At 40.8% G+C, this 19041-nt stretch overlaps 1 protein-coding gene across 11 annotated transcripts in view; it reads left to right on the top strand.

Annotated features, from left to right (window-relative positions):
• The window catches only part of SEMA6D (semaphorin 6D), a 31471-nt gene extending 13141 nt beyond the window's left edge, over positions 1-18330 (top strand). The window contains exons 2-19 of one of the 11 annotated variants that reach the window (XM_041418542.1): positions 3399-3540; positions 3934-4045; positions 4646-4706; positions 4815-4877; positions 4964-5065; positions 5286-5376; positions 5654-5773; positions 6216-6304; positions 7056-7273; positions 7382-7513; positions 7710-7865; positions 7947-8120; positions 8835-8975; positions 9077-9154; positions 9943-10034; positions 10378-10434; positions 12246-12413; positions 14496-18330. In XM_041418542.1, coding sequence (XP_041274476.1) covers positions 3432-3540; positions 3934-4045; positions 4646-4706; positions 4815-4877; positions 4964-5065; positions 5286-5376; positions 5654-5773; positions 6216-6304; positions 7056-7273; positions 7382-7513; positions 7710-7865; positions 7947-8120; positions 8835-8975; positions 9077-9154; positions 9943-10034; positions 10378-10434; positions 12246-12413; positions 14496-15799 — 3267 coding nt within the window. In that variant the 5' untranslated portion in view covers positions 3399-3431 and the 3' untranslated portion in view covers positions 15800-18330. Of the gene's footprint in view, positions 1-3398; positions 3541-3933; positions 4046-4645; positions 4707-4814; positions 4878-4963; positions 5066-5285; positions 5377-5653; positions 5774-6215; positions 6305-7055; positions 7274-7381; positions 7514-7709; positions 7866-7946; positions 8125-8834; positions 8976-9076; positions 9155-9942; positions 10035-10377; positions 10435-12245; positions 12414-14495 lie in introns of those variants that run through there. The other 10 variants (XM_041418543.1, XM_041418541.1, XM_041418546.1 and 7 more) reach the window with 10 other exon arrangements.
• Positions 18331-19041: the final 711 nt, after the last annotated feature.

Here is a 19041-nt window from a genome sequence, read left to right on the forward strand (position 1 = left end):
AACTTTCAAAAAAGCTTTGTTTGTGGTTGGCCTGGGCCACAAAGTCAGCCTTGATCTGTGCCTCAATTCCCCAGCTGCAAAACAAGGATAGCAATATGGTAATTTCCAAACATTGCACTTGCCATGGATTGTTTTCTAGCAGAAATGCTAGGAATGCAATTTATAAGAGAAATTAATCAAAGACTGGGCTGAATCCTGGCAAGGGAAAATAATCAAACCCAGAGTATGAATGTTTTCTGCATTTTCTTGAAGGTAGACATTGCCAGCATTTCGTAATCAGCTATTGCAGGCCTAACAGATATTTCAGCATTGTTATTTGTAGTCCCCAGTAGTGGCCTCCACTAAAAGGTTTGAATGTGGCAGGAATTACGTCTTTCACACCAGTCTATCTGTGTCTACCAGAAGGCTACACCTGGCTGTCATAAACCCCTGCTCCAAGGGCTAGATGGAGCCCATTTTTCTGATTATCCAGGAAACAGCTGTTCTTCCCAGTTTATTCTCTCTTCAGTGGTTCTGATCTCAAGCCTGTGTCCAACCAGATAAAAGCTGCATTTAAGAGCCTCTTGAAGCAGGTGCATTTTCTTTTCATATGTAGCTGGAAAGCAGAGCTACTGTTAATATTCTTCTAGTAATTTTACAAGCAAAATAATAAATCTCTACTTGTTGCCTGGCTGGTGCGAAGTGATTACCTGTGGTTTGCTAATCCAGTGCAGCTCTTTGTCTGCTTTTCTGTCTTGTTGTGACAAAGGTCTGTGCTTCATGTCAGTATTTTCTTTGATAGAGATTTGCAACAGATGATGTTTAGTTAGAAAGGATTGCTGAACATAACTATTCCTGCTCTGTATGTTCTTGGAGTTCATTTCTGGAGTATCCTGAGATGTTTGAGGGTTTTTTGGGCAATGTGAGTTTGTTTCTGCTCTGGATGCAGCCTCTGGGGAAGCACATCCTCTGGATTTACATTTACAAAACTTTGCATTCTTTTAGGGATTTTGATACCCTGCCTGAATTTGAATCTGTTTGAGAGAACTGATACTTTGTTTACCTGGCATTTCAGTTGTTTCCTGTTTGCTTTTGTGACAGTTTGCTGCATATTGGCCATGATAATCATGACCTAAAAACAAGTTGCCCTTTGACAATTGTGACCTAAAAACAAAAATAAATTGCCCTTTTTTCTGCAGCCATTTCCTGGAGTCCAGAAGTCAGTATCTGCCTCTGTAAGGCAGGTTACATGGAAGTTTTGTAATTGTCACCCCAGTCCATTCTCCCCAGATGGAACACTGGAAGGAAAAAGAAACTTCCTATTACATGCCCCTGCTTGGTACAGGTGGAACTTGCACAGTTTGCAAGTTGTGTGCAGTTTGAAGCCGGGCCAGGGTCTCTTTGAGTCATGATGTGGGCCACAAGCAGCCTCATCTTCTATGCTGACTGCAGCCTACATGTCTGGGAGAGCTTCTTGCTCTTTGGCAATTTGTATTCATTTGTTCTCCAAGAAAACAAGGCTTCAGGGAAGACTTTTACTAAGCACCTTATAGATGTTAGTGTGCACCAACTCAACGTGCAGTTTATGTGTCTCCCCTTTCTCTTTCGGTGGAAGAGGAGTGGGCTGGATATTTGGAGCCTGCTTTTACTTACAAAAAGCCCAAAAAAAAAGATTGTGTAAGCATTAATGATTTGTTATTGTGTCTGGGAGCCACAGTGCTGCAGGACTTTGCTCTAATGGTGCTTTCACAAGAAAGAACTAATTTGACTAACTTTATTAATTCCAGTTTGTTTTAAGTTTGCTCATTAGTAATTTAACGCAAGATGCTTCAGCTGAAGAGGCCATGTCAGGACAAGGAAGAGCAGAGGGAAAGTGCCAGGAATCATTAGTGTTTATTAACCACTGCACTCATCAATCTTGACTAAGAGCACAGCCCATTCGTTCTGGACTGGTGGACTGAGATACAGAAATATCATTAACAGTGAAAATGCTTCTTTCCAGGTCAGTCTGTAATGGGCAGGCATCCAAACACCCGCACCCCATCCCCAAATGTTCCCAGCCGTTCAGCTGGTCTCCTCACAGTCCAGCCTGAACTGACAGCTCAGCAGCCTCTGGAAGGAGGGAGCCCTGCCCCTAGCCAGCCATAGTATCAATTAACAAATACAGCATTTTCGTCCCCCATAAGCATTACTGAAAGGTTAAGTGTTGTTATGAAGGGGGTTTTTAATTGCTTTTCAAATTATTAAATGATTAATACTTTTGTGCTTTATTGGATCAGGTCTGGCACTTTGTGTTGGCAACATATTCAACACTGAAAGTCTTGAAACATTAAAATGGAAAGGTTTCTCCTTTTTTTCTGTTTACACAAAGCGTTTAATAACCAATTTCGGCAACTGCAAGGCGCTGAGCTGATGACTCAGAGCTCTGACCTGTGAGTCGGGGCTGAATGAATGCCTCCAAAAGGTTGGAGGAGGGAATAATACTACATTTGCCAGCTTTCTAATGAGAAATATGACCCCTGCCCAGTCCACTTGCAGTCATTAAGGATCACATTTCACTTAGAGATGTGTTTTCTTGTATCCTACCCAAATTGCAACTTGAGTAGTTGCATTTTGCTCACTAAAATATCCCTGTGGTTTAATTGAAGTTATGTTTCCCTTCCCCTCTTAAAAGCTTTGTTGTATAATGTTGTGGTGCTGTCGTGATCTGTGCTGTCTGATCTGCAGAGCACACACACAGCCCTCAGGTGAAAGCCTCTGCAGCCTTCGACAGTAGGAGGTAGAACGAGGGGGAAAGTGGCATCTTGGGAAGGTGGTTCAGCATTGCATCCCCATTTGAGTCTCTTGCCACCCTTGTGAAGTGTGTGACAACACTGTCACGCTGCAGGGGCAGCATTTTGCATTTACTTTGCACGTGTGTAAGTCACTGCACAAGGCAGAGCATCAGGTGCCTGCTCCTGGGCATCAGATCTGTGACAATGGGCACATTGTTGGACTGAGCACTGAGATGGCACAGCCTGGAAACGAGCAATGGCATTAAAACACAGCATGGATGCTCAGGCACACTGTGTGTGTCACGACGTTTTGTGGATGAGATTTAGGTACTTTATGAGTAAAGGGTTTGTGTTGGATGACATTCGGTGATTGAGGGGATGGAAAGAGATTGCAGTTTAATTAAAATTCTAATCCCAATTTTGACAATTTTTCTTGCCAGGTCAGCAGCCTGTATGTTCTGTTTCTGATTCTGTGAATTAAATGGGCTGACAGTTGTCATTTCTTCGGAAATGCCCGTAAATCCAGCTAAAAATTAGCAACCATCAATGTGTTTGAGAGCAGCTTCGAGCAGGGCTGTGTCACGCAGCAGTTTCCCATCAGCGTCCCGTGCAGCTGCAGCCTCACCGCGGTGTCCCTGTCCGCAGGTAGTTGAGCGGTGCTGTCACCTGTCCCCAGCCATGAGGCTCCCCGTGCTCTGTGCCTTGGTGTCGCTGCTGAGCCTGTCCCGCTGCCGGGCCGTCAGCTTCCCCGAAGACGAGGACCCCATCAACGTGGTGGACTACCACTGTAAGTAATCTGCATAAAGTGCTGGTAAACACCAGGGAAAAAATTCTAATGTCGATTTTTTTTTTTCCTTGCCCCTGCCACCACCCCCCACCCCCCCACAGGATATTTTAAAAAAATCTGATTCCTTTCAAATTGAAATGTGTTTACTGGCTTTGTATCTTTAATGGAACACTTAATCATTTTCTTAAAAAAGCAATCAGAAATACAGCAATAACTTCAGGAAAAAGAACATTTGCTGACATTAGCCATCTTTTCCTCATTTATATTCAAGACATTACTCAAGGAATTTAGTTTAAACCCTTCTACACCTAGTATATACAGCTAATCAATGCTATATATTGATTCTTTAGCTCTATAATCCTGAGTGATGGTGTAGCCCATTTTTACTTGCAGATTCAAGGCAATATCCAGTATTTAGAGGACGCCCTTCAGGCAATGAATCTCAGCACAGACTGGACTTCCAACTAATGCTGAAAATTCGAGACACACTTTATATCACTGGCAGGTAATTTTCCTTCACTCAGTTCATTAGATTAAAATTCTTTTCTCTTCTGCTTTTGCATTTATGTGTAAAATTCATTTCGAAAAATGTGCAGAATATGATAAAAATTAGAATTGGGGCAGAATTTCCCAGAGAAATATACTATATCTATGGCCAGTGCATGAAAATTGGATTTGAAGGCTGCAGTTACTGTAGTTAAGCTTAAACCAATGATCAAATGCTCTTTTCTGTCTTTTATATTACTGCCCTGCCTGATAAAAACCTCTCCTGATCATTTTAAACTTGGACTGACACTCAGGGCTGTAGGAGGTGAGGATAACACACTTACATATTTACAGCCCAGGTTAGTCCTCAGCAGAATGGGCAGACACAGATGGATAGCTGGACACTGCAGGTGCTATCTCAGGACCACACCAATAAAAATCAAAGCCACCCCATGTTACACATGAACAACCTTCTCCCATTTACATTAAACACAGAAAATCCATGAGCATTTCTTAGAAGTTGCTGGTCTAACATAACATTCTGAAAATAGATTTAGCTTATCAAATAAAGAGGCACAGAATTAATGAATTTACTTGTGTCTTTTTACTTTGCAAACAGGGACCAGGTTTACACTGTAAACTTAAATGAAGTTCCGAAATCAGAAGTTATCCCAAGCAAGGTGAGTAGATGCCTGCTGGAAAGGGAGAGGTGTTTTCTTTTGTTTTAATGGGTTAAGAATTTGCTGTGACAAGGAATTCAAACATTCCTTTCTGGTCTGCTTTAACAGAAATTAACATGGAGATCAAAGCAGCAGGACAGAGAGAACTGTGCTATGAAAGGCAAACATAAAGTAAGTTTAGCACATTATAGAAAAATGACACTAGTATTTATTATATACATGGAGTTTGTGATTAATACATCTTACTCTCTTTTCAGGATGAATGCCATAACTTCATTAAAGTCTTTGTTCCAAGAAATGATGAGATGGTGTTTGTCTGTGGAACAAATGCATTTAACCCTATGTGCAGATACTATCGGGTAAGAGTACTGAAGATGTCATTAATCTGTTACTGGTTTTGCTTGCACTGGTTATGCCATAGCCAATACATCCAGTGTGCCTGGAGAGTGCTTCAAGGTGAAATAAAAACAGACAGAAGCCAATGTGCTGAATTAAGTTTTGTGGAAAGACAATGTTTTGCTTTTGTGCCAGTGCACAAAATAGAAATGACACTATCACCCATTTATTTTTCTTCTCTAGTTGAATACATTAGAGTATGATGGGGAGGAAATTAGTGGTTTGGCAAGATGCCCATTTGATGCCAGACAAACCAATGTCGCCCTCTTTGCTGGTAAGAACTTTTACTTGTAATGAGTCTAAATGATTAATGACACCAAAGGAGACAGAGAGCTTTTAAAGCAAGCACAGGAAAGCTAAAGGTGTCATGGTGCCCCTGCTCTTAAATTTTTTAAAGGGCCTCCAAAGGATTAGAAGCTGACCTGTTAATAAATAGGTTACAGCAGTCTGGGGAAGTATGACAGTAACGAAATGGGGAAAAATACAGGCTAGTCAGAATTCTCTAGATTATTAAAGGCCTCTTAACACCATGTTTTCAACTTCCATTTTAGATGGGAAATTGTATTCGGCAACAGTAGCAGATTTCCTGGCAAGTGATGCTGTTATTTATCGCAGCATGGGGGATGGATCTGCCTTAAGAACAATAAAGTATGACTCCAAATGGATAAAAGGTAATTTGGGGAGTATTTTCCCATACACGTGGCAAATGTAATTTCAGTGGCACAGAAGGTCAGGTTATTCACAGTCAGCCTGGTTTACACATATGCTGCAATGTCAGCACGTATGAGGCTTTCAGAATATTAAAAAGCTGCATAATGAAAAAAACCCAGAATTTTTGTTAAATTCTTCAACAAATGAATTTGCAGTAACAAAATACCTTAGTTGTAATACAATTTCTGTGGGGCCTTGTTATGCTCCATTAGCTAATCCTAAAGACTTCAAGTTGATTTAAACTCCAGTGTACCTGTACTTGGACTTCCTAAAGTATCTGGAAGACTGGAGCTCTCCTTGGCTGGCATAGACCTGGGGAGGAGTTGCCAAGTCTCACAGTGTCACTGTCATGTACCCATTGAGCAGTTCTTTGAAGTAACTTTTCCTTGCTCTTTCTTACAGAACCACACTTCCTTCATGCCATAGAATATGGGAACTATGTTTATTTCTTCTTCCGAGAAATTGCTGTAGAGCACAACACTTTAGGCAAGGTCAGTATCGTCACCGTGAGCGTTGAGTCATAGCAGAAGGAGCTCATCCTAAAACAGCATCAGGAATGAGCACAGTTCATAATATGAAGAAGGAACTAGGACAGAGCTTGCACAGTTTTATCATGGTTCTAATTTACAGGGAGGGGAAAAAAGAGAACTAGAGCAGTGCATTCTTCCACCAAAAAGCTGTTTCTGTTCTCCGGCCTCGCTGTTAGTGAGCTCGCTACAGGTGCCTTTCAATGTGCTGTTGCCTTAGTGCTGCTGTTGCCTTAACTCTTGTGCCAAGTACTGGAAAAGCTGAGGGTGTTTTCATGCTTATTAAAGAAACAAAAGAAAACAACACAAAAGGAGAGCTTCAAAGAAGTTTCTCTAATGTCCCTGGATACTGAATAATTCAGTCATGCCAGTACAGAGAATAATACTCATGCCTCACCATGGAAGGATATTCTACAATAAATTATTAAATCCCTTACACATGGTTAATTAAAGTCTTTAAATCTCACTAACAATATGATTTTGAAGGTGAAAAGGGTGGGAGCAAACTGTGGAGATGCATTTGCTTGGTGATACATTAAGATGCCTGTGCACTACGAGCTGAACACCATTTGCTTTCATCTTCTCTGTGCAGATAAATGGCAGCTTCCTGTTAACAACGTTATCTTGGTGTTTCATTAAGAGCTCAGAAACAAGCACTGTTTCCCTTGCATCTCTCAAGCCTCTCTCCCTTTTTCCTTTTTTTTTCCTTTCACAGGCTGTGTATTCCCGTGTGGCACGCATCTGCAAAAATGACATGGGGGGCTCCCAAAGGGTCCTGGAGAAGCACTGGACATCCTTTCTGAAAGCTCGGCTCAACTGCTCCGTTCCTGGGGATTCATTCTTCTACTTTGATGTTCTGCAGTCTATCACAGACATAATAGAAATAAATGGAGTGCCCACTGTCGTGGGTGTATTCACCACACAGCTCAACAGGTAAGAGCTGAGCAACCTTTCACCAAAGGCAGATCTCGGGTTCTCTCTTACACTGAGATTGGTGCCATTGTAATCTGAGTTCTTGAAACTATTTTTCGAATTTCACAGTATCCCTGGTTCAGCAGTGTGTGCTTTCAGCATGGATGACATTGAGAAAGTCTTCAAAGGGAGATTTAAAGAACAAAAGACTCCTGACTCTGTTTGGACAGCTGTACCTGAAGACAAAGTACCAAAGCCAAGGTAAAAGGTTCTTACTCAAAATGTCATAACATTGTCCCTGTAAAGAGCTACCTTAAATCAGCTGCACTCTTGAGTGCCTTGCTGGGTAAAACCCAAAGCAGAGCTTGATGTTTCAGCCATAAGGATGCTCATTAACCGGCTGCCTTCTCTCATTAACTAAAATATCAAGAGGAAAACAATATTGTTCTCATTTCAGACCTGGCTGCTGTGCAAAACATGGCCTAGCAGAGGCTTACAAAACCTCCATTGATTTCCCAGACGAAACACTCTCCTTCATCAAATCTCATCCATTGATGGACTCAGCTGTTCCCTCAGTCACTGAGGAGCCCTGGTTTACCAAAACACGTGTCAGGTATGACAGTTCAAAAGTAACACCTGTGAAAAGGAAAACAAAACAACTTGCTGTTAATGATGTGCCTTCTGGTCTTGCTAGATACAGATTGACAGCAATTGCTGTAGACCACGCTGCTGGACCCTACCAGAACTACACAGTCATATTTGTTGGCTCAGAAGCAGGAGTAGTACTTAAAATCTTGGCAAAGACCAGGCCTTTTTCTTTGAATGACAGCATATTACTGGAAGAGATTGAAGCATATAATCATGCAAAGTAAGTATTACCAGAACATCTAAGGTCTTCATCTAGTCCTTGGTACCTAGCTAAAAAAGATTATGGTAAACTAGCTCATTATCACCAACATCACCACTTGTTTGTCATTTCATCGTGTTCCTCATGTTGAATAACCTGAAAGTATTTGGTCACTTGCCATTTTGCATGGGTTGAATGAATAACCTAATTCCACTCCAGTGACGTCAGTGACACGGTCTAACTCTCCCACAAATACTTCTGAAACGTCAGAAGTCCTTGGTGATGTTAAAAAGAAATGATCTGTGCTTATCTTGAGGGTTGCTCAAGAGTGGCTGATAGTGTATAACCTATATCTGATCATTTTAAACTTGTTTATTTTTTGGCACAAAGAATTTGGGAGTGGAAGCATTCCAATTAGACTCTACAGCCATCCAATACAGGACTCTTCTGCTCTCTCATGATACTTATGCTGACTGAGAGAACAAAGAAAATGGATTTGGAATTTTTTTTCCTACATAGTTCAGTGAACTTCTCACCTAGGTGTTAGCAGGAGTCAGAAGCCAGCATTTGATAACTCAGAGGTTTGTTTAGCAATGTCTCAGCAAAGAGTCATAGGTTACATTTATGTGTGTGAAAAGTTTCTGTTCAGAAGCTACACAGACAATAATAAAATGTTTACTGCACAAAGTACTACAGTCATTAAAGAAGTGGCCTGCCCTTGTTTTTGCTGACCAGGTGTAATGCAGAAAGCGAGGAGGACAGAAGAGTCATTTCCCTCCAGCTGGACAGAGATCACCATGCTCTGTTCGTGGCATTCTCCAGCTGCGTCGTTCGACTTCCCCTGAGTCGGTGTGAGCGTCACGGGTCATGTAAAAAGTATGTCTCCATTCCTGAACTCCCCCTTAAAGCAAGGGCACCAACATGTCTTTGGAAGGAAGTAAAACATGCATGATTTTTTGGGGTTTTTCTCTTGCAAGGGCATGTATTGCTTCACGGGACCCGTACTGTGGCTGGTTAGACCATGAGGCATGTGGAAGAGTGACACCAGGCATGCTGTAAGTACTCCTTTTCAAGTTAGCCCAGCATCTCTAAATATGCTTTACATGAGCTCATGCCCTGTGCTCTTCCCTTGCACACAGTTACTAAATCTCTGGTTTTTTAAAGATTTTTTTCCAGTGGACTGTATCTGTAAGAGAACAGAATGCTAAGTCTGGCTTAATTCTGGAACCTCTGGGTGAAGATTTGCTTTCAGTGGGAGTTTTAGATGTGTAGGAGGACAGGCAGATGTGTAGGAAGAGAAGTTGGAAGCAGGCAGGCAAGCAATTGCACTATGCAAACCTGAGCAGCTCCAAGAGGACAGGACACAGTATCCCCTCCCAGGCATGCCCATGGTCAGGGCAGAGGCAATTGCAAATATGAAAGCGCAGGATTCACAGTGGGAAGAGCAAGGTTGTGCCTCTGCAGTGGAGCTGGGGGTTATATATGCATACCAAAGGCATTTTGCACAAATCAAGTCTCTAATATATGGTGCACTGGCAGCTGTATTTTAAAAAGAGGCCTTTGTAGCAAGCCAGTGCAAACTTTAACTGGAATAATTGGATGGTTGTATCTAAACCCAAGAGCATGCCCAATGGAGAAGACATGATGTAGTTGTTAAAAAATGGGATTGTTTTTCTTCTATTTCCTGGAATAAGCACACAGAGATAGTTTTAAAGCCGGACTATCCTGTACATTTTGTACAATCCTGTGGGCCATACACTGGCTGTTGTGTATGTTTCCATCTGCTGCTTCCAGGAAAAAAAAAAATCTCCATTTATATCCTTACTAATACTGTTAATTGCAGGTTCTCTTTGTTTGTTTCATACAACCACAGCACGGGAGGATACGTGCAAGATGTCGAATACGGCAACACGGCACAGCTTGGGGACTGCCATGGTAAGGCACAGTCACTGCTGCTCCTTTGGAATGTCTCACCATAGTCTGTGGCCACACCTCACTGTGGATGTTAAATTTCTGATGAGCTTTTCAGTAACATGATGAACACATCACCTGGTGTTACTGTGAATGTTCACAAAGCTGAGCTTTTAATCCTGGGTGGCAGAGTTTTTCTCTTTCCTTCACCAGTTTACAGCTATTTGGGGTCTACAGCAAAGTATTGAAGAATTTCTTTTTTGTAACCAGTGATATTTTAGTTTTTATTTTCCATTACTCAGGTTTGAGATCTTTTGCTTTCTTTTTGTTACTTTTTACTGATTACTTGTTCCTTTAATTCTTTTAGAAATTTTGCCTACTACAGCTACACCAGATTACAAAATATTTGGCGACCCAACATCTGGTTAGTTTTTTTTAATTTTTTTGAATTAATGACCTTTACTTTCCTTCAGTTCAGCATTTTCAGCCCTTTTTTCCTTCCTTTTGCACAGTTGGCAATCCTCCATTTTTGTGCTTTTACTCATGTTCCCACTGATGGTAAAGATAGTCAGACTCTTCTCACTCAGCACTTCACCCTGTGTAGCCGCATGTTAACAGCTCATTATTTATTGAGACATCTTTTATTAAAGAGCCTGATTAACATAGATGACATCTTCACTGCACGAAGTCCACTAAGCTTTACTCTTGATCCCCAGCCATGCATTTGTGAATGCCCCTCTTGGTCATCTCTAGTAGATGAATGGCAGAACTTCATCATCTTCCTCCTTACCTCTCCTTTTCTCTTTTCCTTCTTTCCCAGCAAGCTTTTTGCACAAATACACATTTTCTAAAATGTGTATTTCTTTATTTTTTAAATGCTTTAAGTAGTTTATGCTAATGGAAAAAAAAATTTAACATCACGAACTGTGTAGCTGAATGAGAAATTGTGTAGATAAAAGTGGCTTAGAAAAAATGTTGTGCATTGTTTTCAGATGGACTTTTGCATCCCTTTCTCCTCCAGTGATTTTTCTAATAAGGTGTTCACCACCAGCCCCTGATGTTCAGGGACACCCAGTGCTCCTCTGTTGAACTCAAGAGCAGAACCTGTGTTGACTTCAACAGGAGCAAGACTCAGGCCTTACTTTCCAGTCTTTGCTTTTGGAACTTGGGCCTTTGCTTTCAAACCAAGGGCACATTTCTGACTGACAAATAGGACAATAATCTGTCTGTATGTTAAAGTTGTAAGAGTGCAACAAGAACATTATTTGTGTTTTGATTTCTGACATTTTCACTTCTGTAACTTGACAAGAAGTAACGTTTGAGACAAATATTTTCCAGATCTATTTACCCACAATGCAAGTTAGAGACTCACTTAAGGAAACAAAACAAAACTGTCACACAGAAATGCTCCCTGGCTTTATGAGTGTTTATCAACTGAATTTTCAATGTGGTATTTTATGACACAGATACAATTGAACCTTATTTTTAAGTCCTGAATGAATGTGCTTTTGAAGTACATTTCTCAAGTCTGATCTCGAGCCATAGACTTTCCTGCCTAAACCTACTGGGACAGTGAACACAAAATACTCAAGGGTGCAAATGAGACTGGACTGTAAACCAAATTTCATGGGTTTCCTCCTCTGTGCATTTTCACCTAGGCTGTGGTGGGTCTGTTCAGCAAACATGTTACAGAGGAGCCGGAATCTTTGCAGGATTGTTCCTTAGGAACCATTACAAAATAGGGGTTAAAAACATTCCTTTTATCCCCACCTGCAGAAATGGCTCATTCAGCAGTTCCTGGTATACCATAATAGCAGTAATGGAGCTGATCTGGTTTCTCAGGCATAACCTGTCATGAGTGTGCATCGTTCCAAGTAACTTCTTTTTTTTTAAAGATGTTTAAAAGGCAGCCAAGTATGCTGTTTCCAGTGAAGAATATAGCAATTAAGTAGACTAAGTTGTGCTTTTCACCCCCACAGTTGCTTACTTTAACTTTTGCACTGCTTTCACAGTTGGCTTTTCTGGCTTTTTGGCTAGCAGCTGTTGAAGTGTAAATGTACTATTTTCATACTTCCAGTTTTGAAGTAATTGATTTTAATCAGCCATCTGTACTTCTGCAGAGTGTAGTGGGGGGTCACATTTTGCTCTGACATGTAACTCCCATAAAATACTGTGTCCAGCTATAGCTTAGATGTGCCATGAAACACATTAATAAAAATCTGTTTGCCACCACAGACATGGAGTTCTCCTCAGCTTCCATTACCACAATGGCAAGTATCCCAGTTATATCACCTAAAGTGATTGGTTCCTGGAAACCTAAAGTGACTGGCTCTCGGAAATTTGTAGTTCAAGATGACCCAAACACTTCTGATTATTCTGATCCATTATCAGGTGTCCCAAAGGGTAAGGCCTTACCAGGGAATACATTGCAGCTGAATGGAAACCTGATAGTCTCAACATTGTCTAAGGCTTAAGTTAAATGTAACAGTTATGATTGTTGGGCTCTATTTTACACCCATTTCCTGTGAATACGCAGACAGTGCAATCATGTTTTTCATACCTACTTATCCCATGGACAAAGTGCTGCTTAGAGCTTATAATGGGAAACACAGATACTAAGCTCAGCTTTTTAATCCTGGAGTGGTCCAAAACTCCCATTGAAATCAATGGCAGTTCTGGATACATTAAAAAAAATTACCTTCTGCACCTCTGTTTATTGTTTTCAGTCTTAAACTGTTTAAGCAGTAACCTAAACACTGGCCTAGACTGTTAGTCCTCATGAATGGTTGCTTATGTTTTGGGTTTTTTTCATTTTGGTTGGGGGTAGTGGCAAAACAGAACACAAAGCAGAGCTCCGTGAGACATCTGTGTGTTAAATGGGTGTATACCAAACTCTGCTTGCCTGGAACATGGTCTTGAACAAGGGTCAGAGTAAGAAAGTGCTGAATTTTTATCCTCTGGGTATGAGCATCAGTTGAGAGATGATCTCAGTACATACTGAGACATCCAGAGGTTTTAAGCTGAACACAAGAAACCTGTTCTGCCTGTAGTTCATCTTTCTCTAGCCATTCTTTCAGCTAAGTGAACCTTTGATTAGGCTTTTATGGCAACTGAGTCTTTAATTCAATAGGACTACTGCAGTCAGCCACAGAATCAAGAAGCTTCCAATCCCCTAACCAAAATTTAACCCAAGTCTCTCTCAGTGCATAGCACAGCAAGGTGACAGACATGTTTGCACAATTCTGTATTTACTGAAAAAATTTCACCAGCCAAAAACCATTTCTGTTTTATTACCATTCACCAAAGCATATCAGGTTTCCTATCAGCCATTATGGCCGTGCATTTGTCATTTTAATTTGTTGCAGTTATTTTCTGTTTTGCTTTAAGTTTTTATCATCTGCTCTTGGTTCTGAATCACATTTTGTGTCATAGCTATTAGTGAACTTTACTCATGTTTTCCTTCTGCTTCTGCACAGTGCCATTAAAACCTGTAACCCTGAACATTAACAATATTCAAAGGCCTTGCCTCTAACAAAAAGTGGCTCTTTTCTTCCCTCTTGCTTTCTCATTTTAACATCTCTTGGGATAGCAACAGAATTACTTTCATTAAAAACTAACATTGTCTTAGCTGCAAGATGTCTGTGGTTGCTTTAAAAAATCTAAAAAAAATCAAAGGGAGCTTGTTAATACCCAAATAAAAAATTAATCAAATATTCAATTTCTTGGTCTAAGCTAAAAGTTTCTAAATTTTAACATTCTCTAATAACTTAACCTAAATTTTTTTATAATGTTATGCAAGTATTTATGTTTATTATTGGTAAAAATAAAAATCAGTGCTCTAACAGAATCACATTATCTTCGAACATGGACACGTATAATGAGTGCAGGTGTGCCACTCCAGGACTAGCAGCCTGGGAGTGGAGCAGTTTACAAGTTTTCTACTGTATTCCATTAGCGTGGCTGTAACAATGCAGTATATATGTTATACATTTTTACACAACATTTGCATAATCCTGTCTCTCCTTTGATACTGATTTATGAGTTGGGCAGGAGAGGGAAAGAGAAATCCATCTACGAGTTATTAATTGCTGTCTGGCCCAGTAGGACCTTCTAACCTCAATTTTCCAGCAGAAATCATTAATGTTAATAACATAAGGCCCCTATTTGTGAGCCTTAAAGGAAATTTGGGGACAGGCTAAACAAAACATAAGGAGAGAAGCTGCAACAGGCATTCCTCATTATCAGAGAAAATGGACAGTCTTCATTTAGCCTTGTCCATGCACACACAGTTATCTTATAATTTTTATAAAATTATTTGCATTCACCAGAGGAGTAAATTGCAGGATCCTACTGAGTTACACCAACACCACAGCCAGAGCACTTAAAAACGCTTAATAGACACTTCCATGAGGAAGGGTGCCTTCTTCTGAAATGTGTCAGTATGAAATACCTGTGGATTTATGATATCCTGCCTGTCTTTTGCAGGTGTGAGGTGGGAAGTACAATCAGGAGAGTCCAACCAAATGGTACATATGAATGTCCTAATCACTTGTGTCTTTGCTGCTTTTGTCCTGGGAGCCTTTATTGCGGGAGTGGCCGTTTACTGTTACCGGGATATATTTGTCCGGAAATCCAGGAAAATACACAAAGATGCAGAATCGGCTCAGTCCTGCACTGACTCCAGCGGGAGCTTTGCCAAACTGAATGGGCTGTTTGACAGCCCTGTCAAGGAGTATCAGCAGAACATTGATTCACCCAAACTGTACACAAACCTGCTGACCAGCAGGAAGGAGTTGCCTCCAAACGGCGATACCAAGGCCATGATGATGGACCACAGGGGACAGCCTCCAGAATTAGCTGCACTTCCAACTCCTGAATCTACTCCAGTTCTCCAACAAAAGACTCTGCAGGCTATGAAGAGCCAGTCGGACAAAGCGCACGGTAACCTCAATGCCTCACGAAAGGAAACCCCCCTAAAAAGCCCTCAGTTTTTTCCTTCTAGTCCTCCACCCCACTCTCCTCTAAGTCATGGACATATTCCCAGTGCTATTGTTCTTCCCAATGCTACCCATGACTACAACACATCTTTCTCAAATTCTAATGCACACAAGGCGGACAAAAAGATGCAACATATTGATCATCCACTTACAAAATCATCCAGCAAAAGAGACCACAGGAGATCTGTTGATTCCAGGAACACCCTGAATGATTTTCTGAAACACTTAAATGAAACTACTAATAATCCCAAAGCAATTATGGGAGATATTCAAGTGGCCCACCAGACATTAATGCTAGATCCAATGGGCAATATGTCTGAGATCCCACCTAAGGTTCCCAACAGGGAGGCGTCTTTATACTCTCCTCCATCAACTCTGCCGAGAAACAGTCCCACAAAACGAGTGGATGTTCCCACCACTCCTGCAGTACCAATGACCTCTTTGGAAAGGCAGAGGGGTTATCACAAAAATTCTTCACAGAGGCACTCAATATCTGCCCTTCCTAAAAACTTGAACTCACCAAATGGTGTTTTGTTATCCAGACAGCCAAGTATTAATCGTGGGGGGTACATGGCTCCCACGGCAGGCACTAAGATGGACTACGTGCAAGGGACGCCTGTCAGCGTTCACCTCCAGCCTTCCTTGTCCAGGCAAAGCAGCTACACGAGCAATGGCACCCTGCCTCGCACAGGAATAAAGAGGACACCCTCCCTAAAACCTGACGTGCCACCAAAACCCTCATTCGTCCCTCAGACGACGCCAGTCAGACCACTGAACAAATACAGCTACTAGGACATGCTTGTGCTAAAATAAGTGGGGCACTGACCTGTACAGGTTGTGAAATGATGTTGTGGTAAGACACATGAGGCAGAGACTTGCTTGTTACTAAGGAGAACAAAGTGGCCAAAGAAACTGTCTTTACTTGAGCAACATCTGTGTCTAGCCACATGTAGCTGTAGCGAGACTTGGTGTACTTGCTACAAGCAAACATAAAAAAAAACACAAAAAAAACCCACAAAAAAACAAAGGAAAGTGCTGGTCATTACATTTCTTTTGTTTGGAGCTAAGGAGACATGTAGCACAATGGGGTGGGGGCTACGTTACTGTTCTAAATAGCTAAACAACAGTTGTTGGGAAAAAATCAGTAAGCAAATACTTGAAAAATGGGTTCCATTTTAGACTGCCATTAAGTGTGGTCATTCCCATTAAATGTGAACATTTTACTATGTATGCATTCACCTTGCCTCTTGCACAAATGTCAGAAAATGGTAATGTCTCAATGAATAGCTGGGTTAATAATCAATTTGCTGGAATTAAGTCTCTGGCCCAACTGTAGCATTATTTTTTTCTCTCCATGTGTGTGGCATTTTGTTTTTGCCACAGATAAAGCTGTGCGTGTGTGTGGATGTGTGTGTGTACCGTACACACTAGTATGTACTTAGATTCCCATTGCATCTTTTATGCTATGGAATTGTTTACATTGAGCATGACTGAACAAACAGATGACTCTGCCTTCTGCAGCCCGCTGGGCTCAGCTGGAGCCAGCTACGGATGAACTGCGCATCTCTGACAGCCTTCTGAGGGGAACGCCTGGATGAAAGAGTCACCCGGTCAAAGAGTGCAGATATGGTTAATTCCTCATAACTCTGGTATGCTGCTATTGATTCAGAGCTGTGCATTTCAAATCTAGTGTTTTGGGCTGGAACGGGGGAGTTTTACTGTGTTTCCACAGTGCCTCCATCCAAAACCTGGCCACTGTGAACTTGAGCCCCTGTACTTCTCACTGAGGGCAGCTAATAGTCAGTTCACTTGGCAAACGCCTGTGTAACTGGAGAAGGTCACGTTTTTGTTGCATTTAATAACGCCCTATACGCTGATAGACTCTTGTCAATAAAAAAGGAGAAACATTAATTGGCCTGGCAGAAGCAGTCTGTGAAAACTCAACAGTAGTGCAATCAATTTGTTTTTGTTGTGTAAAGTAAGGTTTGTTTTTTTCCAAAGTCATGCAGGTAATGACAATATTCTGTAAATATTATGTGTGAGTTTACCTGAATCTGTGCATTTTGTGCCTTATTCATGCAAATGATAAAAGTACTAAAAAAAAATTAAATCTGTCAAGTGTTCTCACTATAGCACATATCTCCCGAGTGCCAGTTGTAAAACCTCTCAACAGCACCCAAAAAAAAAAAAAAAAGATAAAACGCAAGAATAATTAATGGTAACTAAAGGCAGCCTACAATCCAAGAAGACAGCAGCATTAAATCACCTTACCATGATAAACATTCCACTCCAGCTCTCTGAAGGATCAAACAGTTATAATGTGAAATCAAATGAGGTTTCTAGGGTAATGGAACACCTGCTAAAGTTGTGTAAGCTATTTAGTAGGGTTTACAGTATCCACTTGCAGCTGATGTTCAACACAGATGGCTATTTTAGCTTGCAAACTACACACTACCACATTGTTTATTGAACATAACTATAGAAATAACCGTGGCAGAGGAATATTCATGAATTAGTGGGACAAATAACTGCAACGGGTTTCGGAGACGGTGGAGATTTATATTATGTGTTCAAAGGGGAGAAAAGGTTAGTCACTAAAAACTGGATCTCTGTTACAGAACAAAGAATAAAGGATAGAAGTAGTCATTTTTTTCTTGTAAGGCTGTAAGGGACATTTATTTCCTGAGACCTCTGGATCCAAAAATCAATGATCTTCCTTCCTAAACACTTCTGTCTTGCAACTAAAACACTACAGATTAATAACTATTAAAATGTACTCAGTTGTCAGAAGACACAAACTGATCCGAATTCTCTTTACAAATATTAATACAGACTTGTGTGACCCGGAAGATAAATGTATGTGAACCCTGATAACCTCCTGTAACATTGTGCTGCCTTGTAGATGGTAATGTGAGTTCTCTCGGTATTTATGTTGAAATTTCTAACATTCAACCTAGTCCTTATTCTGTTAATTTAATAATAAAAGATGCTTTATCCATTTGTGCAAAGGTAAACGCAGATTGTATCTTTTTTAATGGTACGGCATAAAAAAAGTAACCCTTAAATGAAGCTGCTCTATTACTATAGAGTACTTTAACATGTATAGATATCTTGTAAACTTGTATTGTGGATGTGTAAATAATACGTTCTTTGGGTTTTTAACACCGCATGTAAAGTCAAAATAAAATATTCCCATGTACTGAGTGTGTAATTCATTATTGGTGCAGATGTGTTGTGGATTACTCTGTTTGCCTGCAGCAGCTCTGCGAGGAGGGCGCGGAGCCCTCGGCCGCTCCCTGGCCTGTGGGACTTGAGGAGGTTGGGGTGACACACCAGGGTCCTGTGTGTCCTCTTCAGCCACCGAGCTCTGTGTCCCTGGGGCAGTCTGGTAAATACAACATACAGAGATAAATACAAAAATCAGAGTAAGCAGCATGTGGTGGCAGAGCTCAGTCCAGAGTCAGGGCTGCCCACACAAAACCAACACTGTGCACTGAAGGTGATCCCTGGAGCTCCATCCAGGTGTCAACTGGCCTCTTGTTCCTGCAAACCTTTCTTATCAAGGTCAAAAAAATACCAATTTTGTGCAGATACAGTACAGTTTTGAAAGAAGGTAGTGTGTTCCTTCTACAATGTGGATTACAAAAGACAGCTAATTCCTGGCCAAATTAACTGCTGACTCACATAGCAGGACATTCCTAAATACTTATTAATGCTTAATAATTGAAACTCACATTTCAGGCAGACAGTTAAAGCCCAACAGAAAAATAGGTGCTGTATATCTAGTATGTGCCAACATCCCACACAATTTTAAAATAAGGTAATTTAGCATCAGAAAACAAATATAACATTATTTTAATTAAAAGTTGATTTTAGATAGTGGATAAAAATGATTTTTTACAAGATTATACTGTCAAGGTATTAATCATTTGAAATTTCTGTGCATGTTATAACAAACACTACAATGGCACCTAGTTGTATCTTGCAAAAAAATTCTGAAGGAAAAAGAAATACGGTGCTTAAAAAGTTCCAAA

The sequence above is a fragment of the Onychostruthus taczanowskii genome, unplaced genomic scaffold (genome assembly GCF_017590055.1).
Source record: "Onychostruthus taczanowskii isolate IOZ18803 unplaced genomic scaffold, ASM1759005v1 scaffold6, whole genome shotgun sequence".
In the NCBI taxonomy this organism is placed as follows: domain Eukaryota; kingdom Metazoa; phylum Chordata; class Aves; order Passeriformes; family Passeridae; genus Onychostruthus; species Onychostruthus taczanowskii.